Below are 20679 nucleotides of genomic sequence, written 5' to 3'. Positions count from 1 at the left end.
CAGAATTAATTGTCAGAGTTGATGGGAGCCCTGTAGAACATGCCAGTGTCAAATTTTGTTTATGTACTAAAAGGGCTCTTTCAGAGTACAAAGAGTTCTGTAAGAGGTGGTGCATTGAAGTTCTGACAACTCATTGTGAACCTGGGCACTTTGAATGAGGAGAAGAATAAATGGGGAGAGTATTTTATGTCCCAGCAAAGGAAAAATGTGCCAAATTGAGTAATGAGAGCCAATTATACATGCATGCAAATATAATTTATAAAATGTTATTCACAGACATCTGTACAGATGTGCATATATAGCTTATATAAAGTGCTATCCAGGATGGGAGGAAGAGAGGGAAAGAACATGAATAATGTAACTATGGAAAATTTTTCTTAATTAATCAATAAAATAAAATTAATATAAAAAATAAAGTGCTATCCACCTGCATACATACATATGCATATCAATTTTATATATTATGTACACATAAAATGTTATTCACCTATAAGTATATGTGCTATTCATACACTTTAAGCTCTACAACCTGCTTTCCTGATAATAACTTGGTGAGGTATGATCTCATTTTATAGATGAGGAACTTTTTTGTAAAAGAGAAGTTGCAACTGTAGCTTAATGATCTCTGACCTTACAATGAACAAAAAATTCTTCAGATGAATCTTGATGGGTAGAATCCTGAATATTAATTCATATTTCCTTTTTATTGTTCAAGAATAGTATGATTTATTTTAGAGTAGAAATATCATTGATATTGATTGTGTTGATAAGGGATTTCCTTTATCAATGAAGGTTAACATCTTGGATAACTATGATGTTAGAGAGTTGTATACGGGCACTTCGAGTTAAGGGACTTAGTCCAAAATTGGGACTGACACAAAAATCTTCCTGGTTTTGAAGCCAACTCCCTATTCATTATATGTTACCTTTGATTATATTAAAGAAAAATGATATTTGAATATTCTAAAAGAGAGTCATATCACAAAACCAGAAGGGATCTCCTGCTTTACCTACAACTCTAGCACATCCTTTCTCTGAGAAAAAGACCCATCTAGTTCATCCCTAAAAATTGGTCCTATAATGTCCACTTTAAATGATGAGATAGTTGTTTTGAACTCAAACATACCTTTGAAGTCGAGTCCTGCCTTCTCACTATGAAATGAGAAAACTGGTTTCTAGAGAGACTGGCTTATTCAAGTTTGCCCAAATGGTGGTAGATCTAGCACCTAGCTCCCATTGCCTCTGATACCAAGCCTAATTTTCTTCCTAGTATGCTTTTATAGGTACTTCACTACTTCTCAATGGCAGCCTATTTTATATCTGAATAACTATTAGGAAATTTCTCTTTATATTGAACTAGAATATGCCTACTGATAGCTTTTTCCCATTGGTGCTAGTTCACATCTGTGGGGCAGATCTGAAAAAAAAAAATTTACTCTTATTTTGCTTGCCAGGTTCTAACAGTTTTGAAGATAGTGATCAGATTACCCACATTTCTTATTTTGGCTCCTTAGAGCAGTTTTGTCTAGCCTGGTCTCTATTTCCCACGTCATTTGATGCTCATACACATGGAATTGAATTAGAGCAGAGTACAGTGAAGTCATCATCTCTGTTGCTCCAGACAGTCTTGTACCTCTGATTGCAGCCTAAAAAACATTCAGTTCTTTTTATTTCCAAGTCATATTAATGAATCATATTAAGCTTATGTACACTAAAAGTCTAAATTCATTTTGGTTTATTCATTTTTACATGATTTGCTATATTGACCATAACCTTTGCCCTCCCCATCATGGACTTATAAAATGAAAACTTTTGAAGCCTAGTTCATAACTTGACACTGATGCCTACAAAAATTTGCCAGTGATTTCAAACTTAAATAGAAAGATGGGGGCCAACAATAAACCATGGGTAAGGATATCTGCTGGCCAAATATTAACTTAAAGCCATATGTCAATATTATTAATGCTTTATTGTGTTTTTATTTATTTTGCTAAATACTCAGGTACCTACTTGAGACTATGGTGGGCCACATCCAGTCAAACTCTCATTTTTCTAATTAGGATGTGAGGTCTAGGGAAGCCAAATGACTATTGTAGGTTACACAAATAGTTTATGTGTGTTAGTTTGGAGGTGATTTGTTTCTTTAAAAAAACAGAATATAGTTCATAGAAAATTATAGTTCATTTCTCCTTTAACTGAAGTTAAAATTGCCTCCATATTTTATCCCACACATAACTCAATGGAATTTCCCTTTTTATGACTAGAAAGGAAGGAAATAAGACTCATCAAGAGTGATTTAATTAATTTATTCCAAGAGATTACACTTTTTTGAAATTCTGTCAGAGACAATAGAGACTTGTAAACTTCATATGACTATGCCATATTAGTGTGTTAACCCTTACAACATCTAGCTATCTTTTGACTTTATCTTATGCTCTCATATAGCAATATGAGCCCTCTCCCCCATTATATACTCTGGCAGAGGTAGACCACTTACTTTCCACTCCCAAACACATAGAATCATGTATCTACAGGTAGAAGGGACATCAGAGTCTATCTAGACAATTTCCTTCACTTTACAGATGAAAAAAATATTGATGTAATATATTTACTAACATGATATTATAACATAAACATATTAGTTCTACAACAAAAATATTATCCATATCTGCTCTCTGATTCTTTCATAACCAGAAGCCTCTATTACCTGAGGTTGTTTTATTTGTTTTCTTGCCTCCAGATGGGATTTGTATCCTATACAAATCTGAGATGAGATAGTTTAATGATATTTATAAATATATAGTATTCCCCCTTCCCACCAGGCACCTCAATTACTAGACTTACACACTTAATTTAGCTCACCAAGCTCCGGCTCCAGTTATCCTACTTGTAGGAAAGGGAAATTTGTATTTGACAAGGAACTCATCTGAAAATTCAGTGAATGCCCTTGTAAGAAACAAGATAAGACTTTTTATTCTTCTCCCTGGAGTCCCAGGAGGGAAAGCTCCAAGCCTTCAAATCCCTGAATACTTACTTCAGTGCTTTCCTCCAGGATGTGACAAAGAATCAACCAGATTAACTCTTTGCCTGTCTGAGAACAGGTGATGTATTCTGGGCACAGAATGGTCCCAGAGACTTTGAAAGCCAATTATTCCTAGGTTCCTGAGGGATTCTCTCTTGGGTGGACTGAACCAGGAGAATGGTTCAGGACGCTGGATCTGTAGATCCTTAGAGTATCATTGGGGGCAGATAGGGATTCAATGAATTGAGCATCAAGTTCAGAGACAGGAGGCCCTGGGATTAAATCTGGTTTTAGACACTTCCTAGCTAAGTGACCCTGGGCAGATTACATGAGATACATTACCTAGACCTTACTGCTATTTTGTCTTGGAACTAATACTTAGTTTTGATTCTAATGTGAATATAATAATAAATAATAAAAAAGAGCATTATATCAGGTCAAAAAGCATCAGTGAAATTTCTTTTTCTTTAGGATATAACCTCATTAGTTTGGCATTCATGACCTTCCAATTTCTGTGTTCAGCTTTTAAGCCTTACCTTGCATTGTTTATTTCATGTATTCCATATTTCAATTAGAGTACAGTTTTCATGTGCAAATTATTGCCTGACCTTTGCATGCCTTCTTCTACCTCTGAGCATTTGCCAGGACTATTTTCCTTGCCCTGAATACCCACACTCAATTCTCTGTTACTTTGGTTCTTTTGGTGTGGTCTGTTGAAATTCTGCCTTTCTATTGAAATTGATGTCAGGTGGTTTTTTCCTTATAAAACTTCCTCTGATGCCTCCAGCTAGAAGAAACCCTAAACTTCCTAATTTCATACAACATCCTGTTTTGTATCCATTTCTTTCTAATTTCTATTGTGAGAAGTACTGAAGAATGTTTAGGGAAACTGCCTTAGAACCTAAGACCTGGTTTCAGGTTGGGCCCCCTGATAAATACTATGCATGCAGGCCTGAGCAAGTCATCTACCTCTTGGGGCTCTAAACCTCTGATAGCATTAAATTCAAATAGAAAATGGTTACTAAATTTATATATGGGCTACATATTGACTTCAAAAATTACATATTAACTCTCTCTCTTCTATTGTATTTTTAATTATTTTGTTACATACTTCCCAATTACATTTAAATTTGGTCCTGCACACAGGAATGCTGACTGCTGCAAAGCCAGTGAGTTGAATGTTTGACAATTTTGCTCTCAAAAGCTCTATTAAAGGTTTAAGTTGCAGAGAAGGCACTGACCTGCTTTAGTAAAAGGAGTTTGTTTTGTCACCTGGAATTCTTTTTACCAATGAAAGCTTAGGTGCAGTCTCTCACCTTCATATTACAGTGATTTGTAGACATGCCTTATCTTTGTGGTAGATTGTAAATTCCTTGAGGGCAGATGGATTTTATCTTTTTTCCACTTCATGTGACCCTAAATTTAGCACAGTGCCTTGATTAAGGCAGATATCTATTGAATGGTAAATGATTATTTCAATTTTTGTGTGGTTACATGCACTCACATACATACAATCTAATATAAGTGCGGTATTGAGTTGGAAGAAGGAGGGAAAATAATCCAGAGCATGAGAGAGTTCAGAAAAATCAGAACTGTGAACCAAAGTCATCAGTATATACTTGTTTTCTTGGAGGAAACTTCATAAAAGGAGAGTAGTCCCTGAAAGAGAAGCAGAACATTATATATGAATACCACCTTATTCTTGTACTGCTTTCCCAGCTAGCACCTTCATTTTGCCCACACCCCATTCCAACACCAATGGTTGCCCCCAGTGATATTTCTCTGTCTTTTCCCTCATCATTTCAGGACCTCAATATCTGTTCCATGAAAACATTATAAAGCAATATAATCTCTTGAGGTATGATAATGTCCACAGGATAAAGAAATGCTAATTATTATCTACATTTCTAGCAGAGTCCCCCTTCAAAAAGTTCCCTAGCTAAGTTGCCTAACCCAGAGGGAACAACTCAAATGGGGAAAATTTCAGTCTAGAGAGTCTGGTGGAATAGTCAATTGAGAAATACAGTGCAATGAACAAGCACTTACCCTTGTAATCAAATCATATACCTCCCCTCCTTAAGGCTACCCCAAGATTACAGGTCACTACTCTGACTGCTTCCCAAATGTGCTCAACCAATTTTTTTTTTAAAAAAAATTTACTTATTTATTTATTTAGTCAATTTAGAACATTATTCCTTGGTAGCAAGAATCATATTCCTTCCCTGTCTTCCCTCCCCCCACCCTTCCTGTAGCTGATGCACAATTCCACTGGGTTTTACATGTCTTTGATCAGAACCTATTTCCATGTTGTTGGTGTTTGCACTAGGATGAGCAATTAGAGTCTACATTCCCAATCATATCCCCCTTGACTTATATAATCAAGCAGTTCTTTTTCTTCTCTGTTTCTACTGTGAAAATTGGATTTAGCTATCTCCATATATATATATATATATATATATATATATATATATATATATATATATATATATATATATATTTGAACACATCCTCATATTCTAACTCTAAATTCAGGATAACCCAATGCTATCCCTCATTTCCCCCTTGATTTCTCCTTCCCCATATTTTTCAAGCAGTAATAAGTTGCAACCTTATTATGATGCAGTCAGCTTCTGAGAGACAGGATTTGTATTCTTCAATAGATCAAAAGGTCTACAAAATCTGGGAACATCTAGGGTCATGGAGACATAAATAAGTTTAGATCTGCACTGGCTGAAGGGGTTCATATCAATGATCCATGGATCCATAACTTGGTGAAATGGCATCAGGCCAGCAACAGAAGGGACTCCAGGGGCTATCTAGTTCATTTTCTCACCAAGTCAGGATCCTCTTCCAATCATTTCCAACAAATATCAATTAGTATCTGTAAGGAAGTTGACAGTAATAAAAGCCTTACACTGTCTACTCAGCCAAGCAATTCTACTTGGAAAGAGATACTATTATTAATGACTTTCCCTCCCTTTCTCTATGTCCAAATCTGCCTTGCCAGAATTTCTGTCCAATGTTCTTTGTTCTAGCCTTTGAGGCAATTTTAAAAAATACAGAACAATTTATTAAAGCATGGTCTAGGGAGAGTCACTACTGGCACTGAACAGAGGAAAGCCTGAATCAAATGCTTTGGGCAATGGTTTAATCTAGCTAGTCTACCTTCAGAACTATTCTGTGAATCCCTCAACTAGCCATAGAACTCTGTAATATCCTGAAGCCACAGTTTCCAAAGAGAAGGTGATCTATTCTTGCCAGAACCTAGGAGTGAAAGACACTACATTGTATACAACACTTTCACCCTCAGATAGGCTAAGCAAACCATTTTGTACAGCCTTAAAAACATTAAAAGTCCCCCAAAATGGCATGTTTATGAGTGATGCTGAAAAGTGACTAGACTAGATAATGATCAGCAAAGCCAAAAAGCTACTTGATGCTGATTAAATGGGGGAACTAAATGTGAATCACTATTTTGTCTTCTGTAGGAATTATATTCCTTTTTTTAACTGAGGAAAGAACATGCTTTTTTTTCCTCATGTGAGATGGGTTATCTGCCTGGAAGCTGAAAAAAACCCTCATTGATCTCTCTCCATGTTCTGATTTAAAAAAGAAAAAAAAAAGAAGAGGATTATTCTCCTGCCTGGAAAATCAAGAATAAATACAACATGAAATCAAAGACTTTCACTTTCTGCGAAAGTCCTTTTATAAGGGCATTAATATGGAAAATACACACATAGAGATACATTCTTGTGGCTGATTATCCTCAATGCCTGGATTTTAACTGATTCCCCAAAATTTATACAAATGTATTTATATACTCTATAAAGTAGATGACTATCAAAGTTCCTAAATGATATTTTCCAACAGTGGTTGGAAAGGTATGGAAAAAATTAGATCTTATTTGTTAAACAAAAGGTGACCAAGAAAGCATTAGTAACTACCAATCTATATTCCTACCTCCCATATATGTTCAATTTTTATGAGAGTCATCTACAAAGAATTGACTTGTCCTCAATGAGAACATGGATTAATTGGGAACAAGCAAAAATTCACAAGCAATATTCAAAATGGACCACATCTTTACCATCTCACAAAAGAATAAAAGTAGAAGTTAACACAAATGACTGAAGTAAGTGATGTTGACTCCAACTTGGAAAGTTGGATACAGGATTGGATTGAAGTCAGTGTGATACAAGGACAAGACAATTTAGAGTCAAAGGACATGGGATTAAATCCTACCCTATGACCTCTCTCTCTGTTTTTGTTTCTTGATCTATAAAATGATTGGACTTGACATGAGGACCTCTATTATTCCTTTCAGTTTTAAATGTATGAGCCTGAGTTAAAGGAGGGACTAAAACTATAATATAGATGTGTAAATAAATATCAAAGAGATGCTGATTGTAGATAAATGAAACTAATGTTCAAATTCATTCATCTGGAAATTAAAGCCCTCCATATTCTGCCTCTCATTTTTCTTTCTAGCTCTAGCAGATAAAACTTCTCTTACAATCTACTTTTAGACACTGAAACCTATGTAACCTGAGGCAAGTAGGCAGTGCAGGTATTTAAACTTTCTGGCCTTGGTCTGCTTGTCTGTAAAGTTGAGTTGATTTTTAAATTAAAGATATTTCCCATTCTAAATGAAATCATCTTAATTTCAGGATCATTAGATCTAGAATTTTGAATTGGAAATCATGTTATAGGTCCAGCTTAGGTGGTTCAGTGACTAGCGAGTCAGTTCTGGATATGGGAGGTCCTGTCTTCAAATCTGGACTCAGACAATTCTTAGCTGTGTGACTCTTGGCAAATCAATTAATCCCCATATCTTAGCCCTTACCATTCTTCTGCCTTGGATTCAATTCACAGTATTGATCTAAGATACAATTTTTTTTTAAATAAAGGAAGAAAGACAACAAGGAAAGAAAGAAATTGTAAAACAAAAACAACTTTGAAAGGCTTAGAAACTCTAATTGATAGGATTGACTCAAAACACAGATCAAGATATATTTTATTCAGACATTCAGAATATGAAGTGGGAATTAGTTTGCTTGAATACATGTTTGTTACAGATTTTTATTTTCTTTTTCCAAAAACTGAGTTATTTTTTAATAATTACTCATTTGACCCTGAACACCCCAATGTTTGTGCAAAAAAAACAAAAAACAAAACACCAGTTGATGTATAATAGTGGATTTTAAAATAAAATTTAGTGGATATTGTCTGTTTTTTTTTTATACCACCATAGTTTTCCATACATTTTTCCCTTCCCTTTTTCCAGTGAGGCATCTCATATGACAAAAGTCAGGACAAGTACTCAATCAGTTTTTATTTATCAGTAGGAGTGTAGGGAAGGAAAAAGGTTAGATCTTCATTCATTAGGAACATTTAATTAGAAATAATGCAAATTGGAAAGTATCAGTGAAAACGGGAAAATATTACTCCAACTTTAGTAAAAGGGAAAAGAAAAGAATCTTCAAATTACAGACTTTTATTACAATTCCTGACAGAATTCTGCAGTGAATTATTAAAGAGGTAGTTTGTAAGGATGTAGAAGGATATCCTTGCAAGCCAGTATGGCCTCATCATTGTCATTGCTGAATGACTTCAGTCTCTTTAATGACTAGGTAGGTCAGTGGTCTAGAAGGTTTGGGGAATCAATTAATCAACAAGCATTTATTAAATATCTATTATGTGCAGATACTTGGCTGAGTACTATCAGTACAAAGACAAAAATTTAAAAGGTCCTGCCTTCACAGAGGTTATATACTATAGTGAAAAAAATATGTACATTTAGATGGTTATATAAAATATAAACAAAATGAATTCAAAAGTGCATGGACTCTTTGATCCCATTATATCACTCTATACTCAAAGTCTCTATACTCAAAGAAATACAAGAGGAAAAGTATTTATATATGAAAAAAATATTTGTTACAGTCATTTTCATAGTGAGCAAAAATAGCTTTCAACCTATTGGCTAGGCAAATTACACTAAAAGATTATAACAGAATATAATTGCACCATGAGAAGTTACAAAATGGACAGTTTCAGAGGAAATTGGAAAGACCTCTATGAATAGATGCAACATGAATTAAGCAGAAAAAAGAGGATAATTTATGCACTAAGAACATCATAGAAGGAAGAGTCCAAGTCTTTATCCAACATTGCACAGCATTAAAAAATTCAACCTTTATGAAGTGTTTACAATAGTCAGAAAACATTGTACTAGGAATTGGTGAAAAGCCCAACTTTAGCTAGCTAACATAGCATCTTCCCCCTCATTGAGGTTATCTTCTGTTAAGTGATATGACACAGACATATAAATAATTGCAACACAAAATAATTCAGAAGAATTTCATTAATTCTATCCCCCAAAGTGCTATATGAGGATCAAAGGAATGAGAAGCCCAAGATTTTTATCAAGAGGTGATATCAGGTCAGGCTTCCTGGAAGAGGTTATGCTTGAGTTGGTCTTTAAATGATAGGTAAGAATGCAAAGGATAAATAATGCGCATTCTCATGCACATAACGTATGAGAAAAGACAAAGTAACAAGAAATGGCAGAGTATATCTGAATACATAAAGTAGTAGAATATTTTGCATTTTTAAACCAATTCTTTGCTTCACCAATGGATACATGATAGGATTTATTTAAATAGTCAATTAAATGGATATTTACCAAAAAAAAATCCAATTCAGTTGTTTAGGACAACAACCTCATAAGAAAAAGAAAGCCCAAAAGTTGGTTTCATTCTATTTTCCAATCAGATATTCATCTTAATAAGAGAAAGTCAAAATTTTAAAAATCAAACAAAATCTTGTTCAATATGTACCATTATTCAAGACAGGATCAAAATTCTATCCACCATGATTCCAACCTCCTTCAACAGCATTTCCCCTTTGGTGAAAATAAGAGGCCCACTCGCTCCCTGATCTGCTTGGTTTTCACCCCATAAATAACTGGGTTCATCATGGGGGGCACAAGCACATAGAGATTAGCCAACAGGATATGGACATGTCTCGGGATTTTCCGGCCAAAGCGCTGAGCGATGACAGTGAAAATCCCTGGCAGATAGAACATGAGGATGACACAGACATGGGAGCCGCAGGTACTAAGTGTCTTGAGTCGGGCATCTCGAGAAGGTAACCTGAAGACTGCTCGGAGGATGAGAATATAGGAAATGACAATGGCCACCATGTCAAGCATGACACTGAGCAAGGGTACAGAGATTCCATACCAGATATTGATGGTGATATCTGCACAGGCCAGCTTGGCCAGGCCCATGTGCTCACAGAATGTGTGGGCAATGATGTTGGTTCGGCAGAAAGGCAGACGTTTCAGCAGAAAGACAATGGGGAAAACAGTAGCAAAGCTCCTGAACACTACAATTCCCCCAATTTTTCCAATGACACCATGGTTGAGGATGGTGGTATACTGCAGTGGATAGCAGATGGCTACATAGCGGTCAAAGGCCATGGCCAACAGGATCCCTGATTCCACCACAAAGGCAAAGTGCATGAAGAAGAGCTGAGTGACACAGCCCCCAAAGGAAATGTTTGTGTCTTCCAACCAGAAGATGGCCAGGGCCTTGGGCACAGTAGAAGTGGACAGGATCAGGTCCCAAAATGCTAGCATGGACAAGAAGAGGTACATGGGTTCATGGAGACTGCGCTCAATAGCCACCACAAAGATGAGAATGAGATTTCCTGATAGAGCAACCAAGTACATCAGGCAAAAAGGAATAGAGATCCACACATGCATCTCCTTCAGTCCAGGGATGCCAATCAACACAAACATGTCATAGTTGATGGAGAAGTTGGGAGTAGACATACCGTGAAAATTGCCAGTCTCACCCAATGACCTTCTTGCCTGCTCTGCAGCCAAGGAGATGAAGTCACAGGGCTAGAAAGCAGAATCATTCAATCAAGTCATTAATTAAAAATTTCAAGCCTCTTCTATGTGCCTAGCCTTGTGTTTTTTTAAAACAATAGTTTACCAGAATCCAGTAGCAACAACCCATATTTATTCTAAGGCAAGAGGGTAATAAAGGCTAGGAAACTGGGATTAAGTGACTTGCCCAGAGTCACCCGTTTAGGAAGTATCTCAGGTCAAATTTGAACTGAGGAGCTCCCAAATCTTGACCTGGCTGTCAATCAACTGAGTCACCTCATTACCCCTTTTTTTCCATTTTAAAAATTTCCATCTCTCTCCGCATGCCTGGTACACAGTAGGCACTTTGTATTTTTTATTAGAGCAAAATTTAATTAAAATATAAATGTGAGCTGTGATTTTTGAAGCAACCTAATTCATATAGTTTTTAAGAAAAATATATAAATGTTATAAATAACAATGTTATCATCCCTAATTACTTGGCATTCAACTGGCCAACTCAGTCATTTCATGATTAGAATGTAATATATATGTACAAGTCATTAAATTCAAGCAATATGTCCAATAATAATATGCAAGCAAATTATTTGATGTCTCAGAAATGTTTAAGGTATAGGAAAACTGACTCACACAATTAAAGAATATCAATTGGTGAATTTTTTCTATCACAGGTATACCCAGCACTGAGATTTGCAAGAAGGATTTAATTGCTACTTGGAAGTATTTGAAAGAATATAATGAAGAGGGATTGGATATGTTCTGCTTAACACCAGAAGACAGTATCAGGAGTAATAGTGTTAATTCTCACTTCTCTAACACTTTAGGTTTCTCCTTCACAAATATTCTGACACCTCATCCCAAAGACTCTAAAAGGCTAATGGAGCACAAGCGATAAAAGATTCTCACAGATGAGAGAGATTTTGAGTATAGACTTGAGTATATGCAATTTATGAATCTGAAGGTCCAGTCTAACCAAATTTGGTGAAGACTACTATTGAATTGGCTATGAGGGGAGATGAAGTCTTAAGTTATAGTAACTCCTTAAGTCCATCTACTAAATTGTAAAGAATTAGGATCTGCATTATCAGTGGGAGAGTCCATGCAAAGTTAAAATCAAAGATACTTAAAGCATTATAGTCTAAGTTTAACACAGAAAAATCAATGGAAGATTCTTTTCTCTCTATCTGTCCATCTCTCCATCCATCTGTCCATCCATCTGTCCATTTGATCACTTCTTTCCTTCCTTCTTCCCTCCATTTCCCTTCTCTCTTTCTTCTTCCTTCCTTCTTTCATTTCTTTATTTCATACAATACTTCTCTATTAGCACATTATATACTACCAACATAGAGGGAAGAAAGACTCTAGAGTTAATCTAATCCTAAACTTTCATTTTCTAGATGAAGAAATTGAGACCTAAAAAAATTTGACATCAAAGGTCAAATTGTTAATTAGTGAGTGCCAAAGTCTGCCATCAAACCCAGTTCTTCTGACTCTAAATTTTGTACTCCTTTGGAAAGAGTTTTTTTCCTATATTAGAATGAATTAATTTACTTTGAAAACTGAGAATCTCATCTTTACAGGGGAACCCAGGGGTCATTTATTTGACTGGGTACAGGAATAAAAATTCCCTTTATGATACAACCAATAAGTGGTCATTCATCCTTTACCTGAATCCCTCTGAGGAGAGAGAATCTGAGGAGAGAGAATCCTCACTGCCTCCCAGAATCATGGAATTTGAGAGTGGGAAGGGACCTCAGTGATCATCAGATATAACACCTAACTGCATCCCAATATGCTTTTGGAAATCTTTAAATTATTAGTATGTACTTTTTTCTAGTCTCAGTTTGTCTCCTTGAAACATGTCATTGTTCCTAGTTCTGCTCTTTTGCGCTAAGCATGGGGATATAAACTAGACTTGTAATTTCTTTAGTTTAGGGAAGTCCTAGGGGAGGAAACTCATTCTACTTTAGCATTTTGGAAGTTTCTCTGCAATTTCTGGGCTTAGAGAGTTAGCTAAAGCACAGAGAATTGAAATGACTTTCCCAGGATCACATAGGAAGTATTTATATATATCAGAGGCAGAACTTGAACCCAGGAAAGGGTTAGCTGTTAAATTTTCATTGTCAGAATTAGCACCTCAGACATTAGCACACTAACAAATCAGGGCTTCATTTATTGTTTTGATAATTATCTAGATAAGAAAGTCATAGAGAAAAAATTTAATAATTATCATACCTAAAAGTTGATTGTATTTATGTGTTTTTCCCCAAAGACCTTTGTTAAAAACCTACATCCTTAAACCAAATCTTGGCTCTTAGACCATATCTCTATCTGATATGTCTAATCTCTGTCCCATAGAATGATTCTTCAGATAAGTAAGGATAGATATTAAGCACCTACTTCTGATTTCTTAACTCTCACACCTCCCAAGTAGTCTCTTCCCCTAGCTAAACACCCACAGTACCATTTCTTCATGATTTGAATCAGTGCTTCTGATTAAAAACCTACCATTTGGGAAGCATGGAGAGCTCATTCTGAGGGGACATAAGAGTTGTTATATAAAAGAAAGAGCTTTTAATTAAAAGAAAGACTTGATTTGTTATGATTCCAGTGGCAGTCAATGGAAATATAGTAAGGAGAAAGAGAAAAAACATTTATAGAAAGCTTACAGTATGCCAAACACTGTGCTAAGTGCTTTATAATATTATATCTTTTGATCCTCAAACAATCCTGGGAAGTGAATTCTATCATTATCTCCATTTTGCTGATAAGGAGACAGAGACAAAGGTTAGGTAAATTACCTAGGCTCAAAAGGCTGAAGTCAAAAAGTCCTGAAATCTTCTTTACTCTAGATCCACCATTCTATCTACTATGCTACCTCTTATGGCCAATTTCTCCTTGGTGTAAGAAAAAAAGTTCCTGATAATAATACCTGTACATAAATAGTATAGACTACATTATGTCCAAGGACATCTTTAGATACTGGATTTTAGGGATGTGGTAGGTATTCCTTTTGCAGCAGATGAAGCTTTAAGTGACTTCATGTCCTTTTCAACTCTAAGATTCTAGAATTCTGGCAAAATACAGGCTCAGAAATGTTCTTGGGCCAGGGTAATATGGTAGGAAGGATTCTCAGATATTTCCCTACCTGCTGGTTATCTGGTTGGAAAGACTGGGACCAAAGGGAAACTTAGCCTTCTTCTCTTGCATGTCAACCCAGCCTGGTGCACTCAAGATTGAACTGTCAGAAGCCACTGCCTTTTACTGTTAGAAAATTTAAGAAACACTGATTTTCCCTGCATTCTTGAAGCTGACTCTATCCACTAGTCCCTGAAACTCACCTCCCTCCATGGTTTTTCTAACACCACAAGTGAATTATGAGGCAGCCAGAGACCTCAGTTCTTTCAGGAGTCACTGAAGGACTATTTATCCTTTCTAGAAGCCTAAAGTAGAGCTTAGGATATCGGGTCTGCAATTGTCTTCCCTAGTTGCACATCCCCAAGAGACAATTCAATTCACCTCAATTTAACAAACTTTAGAGAATAGTGCCAGAGAGTCTTCCATTTAACTCTCACATGGTTTCTCCCTTTTGGATCCCCTGATGACCTCTGGAGCTGTTGATGCATGGGAAATAGGAGGTTTGAATAGAAAATCTTGAGATTGTGTTTTTACCAAGAATAGCAGGACTCATGCTTCTCAATTAGAGCTGTCTTGTCCTTAAGGACTCACACAGCTTTTTCCAAATGAAATTCCCAGTGGACAAAATTATGGTCTCTTTCCTCTCAGGAGTGACCTTCAAAGGAAGATTGTGTGAGAAACAAGGACATTACATTTATTAGCACACTTTAATTTTTCTTCCATAAGCAGCAGCGTTATATATATTCCCTCTTTTTCTCATTATTGAATTACAATGATTTTTGACTCTTTTCAATAATTTATATGGTGCTTTGAGGTTTTCAAGGTCCCTTACATTATCTTGTATTTTCACAACAATCCTAACAGATAGGCATTTTGTCCCCATTTTACAGATGAAGAAACCAAAACATAAATGAATTAAGTGGCTTTCTAGAGTTATACAGATTAAAAGTGTCTAAGACAGGATTTGAATTCAAATATTCCTGATCTTAGCACTGTGTCAACTAACTGTCTTGATTTTCAATTTCAAAATCCCTCCAAAAAGGAAGAAGATATGACTACACTGAGAAGATTGCAATGAATGTTTCACAGATTTTTCAAGGCAACTCCAAAGAGAAATTTTACTTTAATTTTAAATCACATGATTCATTGAGTTGATCAATGTTTTGTGGCAAGTTAACCACATTTGTATCAATGTAGTCTCTCAAAAGGATTACCTTAAAGGGATACAATTAGGGGTGTACTAGAGCAATCAATTCTATCATTTAACTTTAGAAATCAGCAATCAGGTCTTGATTAATCATTTTGTTAAGTGTCTAGACTTTAGAAAGTGTTAGTAATGCAGATTAAGCTTAAATATATATATATATATATATATATGCATTTTTGAGAGTATGGTTTACCAGCACAGTCTATATTATCCTGTAATTCTTGCTCAAATTCAGAAGGGATACAGTAAAAGATTCCAAGTATCAAATTATCACCAAACTGGAGACTTTGACTCTAGGCTAATAACAAAAATAATAACAGTAACAGAAATAATAACAAGTATTTATAGAACACTATAAATTTTGAAAAGTACTTCATATCTATTATCTCATGTAAGCTTCACAACACTTCTATATACATCTTTGTGGATATTGGAGTTTTGAATTTAATTTTTTAAATAATATGTCTCATTAACTAATAAAGTGAGGAGAATAAGAAAGGTGAAGACTGGATTTATCTATCTTCTGATTGTAACAATGAAGGTACTTAGCTCTTCCTTTATTGGGAAGATTGAATTGTAATTCATAATCTATTTTTAGATTTTAATCTCCAAAAGGTTGAAGTAGATCTACCCATTTTAACTACAAAAGATGTTAAGTAACTACAAAAGGTGAACTAATTTAAAAAAAGTGTTAAGTAACCCAAAAGGTATAATCTAACCAAAGAAGGTGTGAACTAAAGAGTGGGCAGTCCTGGAGAAAAGTATTTGCTGTGATTCATAGGCATGAAATTTAGAGGAGATGACACAAGAGAAAAAGATCTTTAAAAAGAGGACAAAAAACTTCCGGTCAAGATGGCGGCTTAGAGAAAGCTAAAGTCCAGATCTCCTGAAACCCTTCCTTACAGATTTCAAACTGAATGCTCCTAGGGCACCGAATTCCAAAACGATCAACAACATAGACCCCGGGAGTCCTCCTCCTGGACCTGGACCTGAATTAAAAGGTATGCCCCCCCAAAAAAAAACAGAACCCGAGACCACTCGGACCTAAGGGGTAGGCAGAAGGAAGGTCCTAGGACCCATCCCCCCCAACCCAGAGCACCGAGTCGAGTCCGAGGCAGCAGAGGCAACCTCAGAGCCCCACGGCCTGCAATTCTGAAGGCCGCTTCCTGAAAACAACCTGACCCAGTCAAGGGGGCACCCAAACAGTAGGGAAACAGAGAGAGAGGGGGAAGCTTGTAACCCCCTGGCTGGATCCTCCCATTGGAGTCTCACGAAAAAAAGCCCCTGCCTCAGGGCATACTAAATTCAACCCAGGGAAAGCTAATCTCATTAGGAGCCCTAGGAGCTCCAGGAAGCCTCGGCCCCTCACCCCACAGAGTGCTGCAGCTGACCGGCTAAGGCACAGGAACAAGAGCCAAGCTAGGCTCAGAGCGTAGAAGTAAGGCAACGAAGAAGCATCAGGAGGGTGCCGAGGAGAGGAGGGCAGTAACAGGGACACACCAGCAATTCCTGGCTTCCCGGGAAGACAGAATAACAACTGCAAAGAACAGACAATCTGCCTAGGGCTAAAACCTCTGAACGCCAGACAGAGATAAGAAAAGCTAATCCTCTCCACTCAGATAGAGATGGCAAACTACACAGAATCACAAAAGCCCCAAAATTCCAAAAGAAACAAGAAGAAGGGGGTGACCTTGGACACATTTTATGGAGCAAAAATACAAAACACAGAGGAGATAGAAGAGGAAACACAAGCAAATGCTCCAATACCTTCCAAAGGAAATGGAAACCCTCCACAAACACATGAAGAATTTGAATCTGAAATGAGCAAAAAGATGGAAGCCTTCTGGGAGGAAAAGTGGGAAATAATGCAAAAGAAATTCATGCATCTATAAAACCAGTTTGACCAAACTGTAAAAGAAAACCAGGCTTTAAAGCAAGAACTAATAAAGCAAAGCCAAAAGACCAAGAAATTAGAAGAGAACATAAAATATCTCACTGACAAAGTGACAGATTTGGAAAATAGAGGGAGAAGAGATAATTTAAGAATAATTGGACTTCCAGAAAAAGAGGACAAAAGACTAGAAGAAGAGGTTTGATTTGAGATTCCAGTTGGATGGAGTATCTCTGACTCGGAGTAGACTAGAGGATCAGCCTCTTGAGCTTGGATTCAGAAGACCCGGAGGGGAGACTGGAAGACAGATACCCAGACTTCTTTTCATTTGGATGGTACCACTGGTGAGTGAAAGGCTGACTTAGTAACCCTGCCTTTCTCGGAGGTGTAAAGGCCCACCATTTTGAGAATGTCTTTCTCTGGCTGGGGTTTAGAATTTCTAATTGGTATCAGAGCAATCCAGAGCACTCTTGCTTGCTCTCTCTCTCTCTCTCTCTCTCTCTCTCTCTCTCTCTCTCTCTCTCTCTCTCTCTCTCTCTCTCCTCTCTCTCTCTCTTTTTCTTTCTCTTTTTATCTCTTCCTTAACATCTTCCCTCTATTGTAAATAAGCTACCACAAATTCCATTTACCTTAATAATTAAATATTCAGAGTCCAACCACAAAAATAATGCAGTAAGTTTACATATCAAAACCCAATAAAGGCTTTCATAAGAAAAATAGCCCTCATTATCCAACTTCATCCTAAATAATTTTCATTTCCATTTTCAAAATCAGTTTCACCATCTTGACAACAACATATTATCACCATAATTGGCATCATCATCATTACCATCAATATTGTTATCATCATTTTATCACAGCCATAACTGACTTCACTATTACTGCCATGCAGAATAAAAAATAAAGTCATGCCTTCATGTTTTACCCTTTGATAGTTTTTATTAATACCAACTTTACAAAATGTTTCATTTGTTTACTTCTTTATACTCACACAGTTGTACTGCAATAGACTTCTAACTGGTGTCTCTGCCTCCACTCTCAACTCTCTCCTAAGCATTCTGCAAGTAGTTGCCACTTTAAAATTATGAAAACAAATCTTATCACATTCTTAGGTGACCAGAAAGCTACATTGGAAACCAGAAACTTAGTGACCTGAGATAATTAAGTCTGAAAGATAGTTTTAACATTTTTTAAGGAAAAGTTAAACTAGTCTACAGAGGATAGGACTTTGGGGAAAAAAAAAAAAACTACTTCAGACTACATGGTAGGGACATTGGCAGATATTGCTTTTTCCCACAAGATTCTTTTTCTTCCTTTCTTTTAAAGTTAATCCCCTCAATTTTTTAAAGGAATATTCAACTTTATCTGATAACCTAGAAAGCAAAAAAAATGTTCTTTAATCACTCCCCCACTTCCCCATCCCTTATATTACTCCCCTTCCCACCACCACCCTTCTTATTTTCCCTCTACTTCTCTAGAGGGTCTTTTAATTATTCCTTTCAACTACCTCTTGTCTTATATTACTCTCTACCCCACTACTCCTTTTCTTATTCTTCCTCTACTCCGCTATATTATAAGATAGGATTCTATTCCTCAGTGAGTCTGGCTGTTCTTCCCTCTCTGAGCCAATTCCAATGAGAGTAAGGCTTAAGTATTACCCATCACCACCCCTATTCTCCCCTGCACTGTAATAGCTCCCTCCTCCTGCCCCTTTGCCTCTTTTTGTAATATAATTTACCCCATTTTACTTTTCTCTTCCTATTTTTAATACAATCCTCTTTTTACCTATATATTTTTTAATTTTACATATCATCCTAAATGGCTTACTATCACACCCTCTGTCAATGCATACTTCTTCTAACTTTTATAGTAATGATAAAATTTTTGATAGTTACAAATATTGTCTTTCCATATAGGAATATAAACAATTTGACCTTGAAGAAGTCCTTAATTTTTTTTCTCATTATTACCTTTTTTATGCTTCTTATGAATTTTGTATTTGAACATCAAATTTTTTGTTTGTCTGGTCTTTTCTTCAGGAATGCTTGGAAATCTTCTATTTTATTAAATGACTATGCTTTTCCCTTGAAAGAATATTGTCAGTTTTGATAGGTAATTGATTCTTGGTTGTAAACTCAATGTCACTCTCTTCTGTAATATCATATTCCAAGTCATCTGTTCCTCTAGTATAGAAGCTCCCAGATCCTATGTAATCCTGCCTGGGGCTCCAAGATATTTGAATTGTTTCTTTCTGGCTGCTTGCAAAATTTTTTCTCATTGGCCTGGGAGCTTCTGATTTAGGCTATAACATTCTTTTTTTTAATTTTTTTAACCCTTACCTTCCATCTTGGAGTGAATACTGTGTATTGGCTCCAAGGCAGAAGAGTGGTAAGAGCTAGGCAATGGGGATTAAGTAACTTGTCCAGGGTCACACAGCTAGAAAGTGTCTACATCAAGATTTGAACCTAGGACCTCCCATCTCAAGGCCTGACTCTCAATCCGCTGAGCCACCCAGCTGTCCCCTAGGCTGTAACATACTTGAGAAATGCCATTTGGGGATTTATTGCAGGAAGTGATTTATACATTTTTTCAGTTCCTATTTTACCCTCTTGTTCAAGAAAATCAGGGGAGTTTTCTTTGATAATTTTCTGTAATATGATGGTTGAGATTTTCCTTTTGGTCATGAATTTCAGATAGTCCAATAATTCTCAAATTGTCTCTCCTTGATCTTTTTGCAGGTCAGTTTTTCTGTTTTTTCAACAAGATATTCCATATTTTCTTCTTTTTTCATTCTTTTTATTTTGTTTCCTTTTAAATAAAAAATTGATCTGGAGTCTCATCACCAGATGTATAAGCATATTAGTAAAGAGAGGGAGGAGAGAGAGAGATATATATTTCAGCCTTAATAATTCAAGGTAAGATTGGATTCTATATTTTAGCTGAGGGAGGTCCCCTGCATGTTGCTGTGCTGCTTGAAAAATACCAACCCAGGGAGTCCATCTATTCAAGAAAGAAAAAAGGACATTATCCTCACACTCATCTTCTAAACTCCACTAGCTCCTCCTTCTGTGATGATTTTTCAAGTTGATGGTCATGCTGATGCCCACACTGATGCTAGAGAACACCATGGGATGCCAGCATATGACATGTTACTCTGTGACACCTATGTGCCACTGGTGGAGTACTTGGGATATGTCTTCTTGGTAATTTATTTTACACAGTTTTATTGTTTCTTGATGTCTCATGAGGTCATTAGCTTCTATTTGCTCAATTCTATTTTTTTTAAAGAACGAATTTCTTCCATAACCTTTTGATCTTTCTTTCCCATTTGGTTCATTCTTCCTTTTTTGGAAGTCTTTTATTCATTGGATTTTTTGCCTCCTTTTCCAGTTGACCTATGTTGCTTTTTAAGCTATTATTATCTTTTTGCATTACTTTCATTTGTTTTTTCCCACTTTTCTTCCACCTCTCTTATTTGATTTTTAATTTCTTTTTGAGCTCTTTCAGACCTAATATCAATTCCC

The 20679-nt window shown here is 36.2% G+C and overlaps 1 protein-coding gene across 2 annotated transcripts; it reads right to left on the bottom strand.

The window, feature by feature from the left end:
• Window positions 1-9911: 9911 nt before the first annotated feature.
• On the bottom strand, window positions 9912-11634 carry LOC100023050 (olfactory receptor 52B2-like). 2 transcript variants are annotated; one of them, XM_056795083.1, is made up of 2 exons: window positions 11603-11634; window positions 9912-10842 (listed from the first exon to the last, which is right to left on the bottom strand). In XM_056795083.1, the coding sequence occupies exon 2, from the start codon at window positions 10824-10826 to the stop codon at window positions 9912-9914; it is 915 nt and encodes a 304-aa protein (XP_056651061.1). In that variant the 5' UTR covers window positions 10827-10842; window positions 11603-11634. The 2 variants fall into 2 exon arrangements, with proteins under 2 accessions (XP_056651061.1, XP_001374713.3); XM_001374676.3 differs by lacking the exon at window positions 11603-11634 and having other exon boundaries at window positions 9912-10859.
• Window positions 11635-20679: the final 9045 nt, after the last annotated feature.

Source organism: Monodelphis domestica, chromosome 4 (genome assembly GCF_027887165.1).
Source record: "Monodelphis domestica isolate mMonDom1 chromosome 4, mMonDom1.pri, whole genome shotgun sequence".
NCBI lineage: Eukaryota > Metazoa > Chordata > Mammalia > Didelphimorphia > Didelphidae > Monodelphis > Monodelphis domestica.
This window is presented reverse-complemented; position numbering and strand designations above follow the sequence as displayed.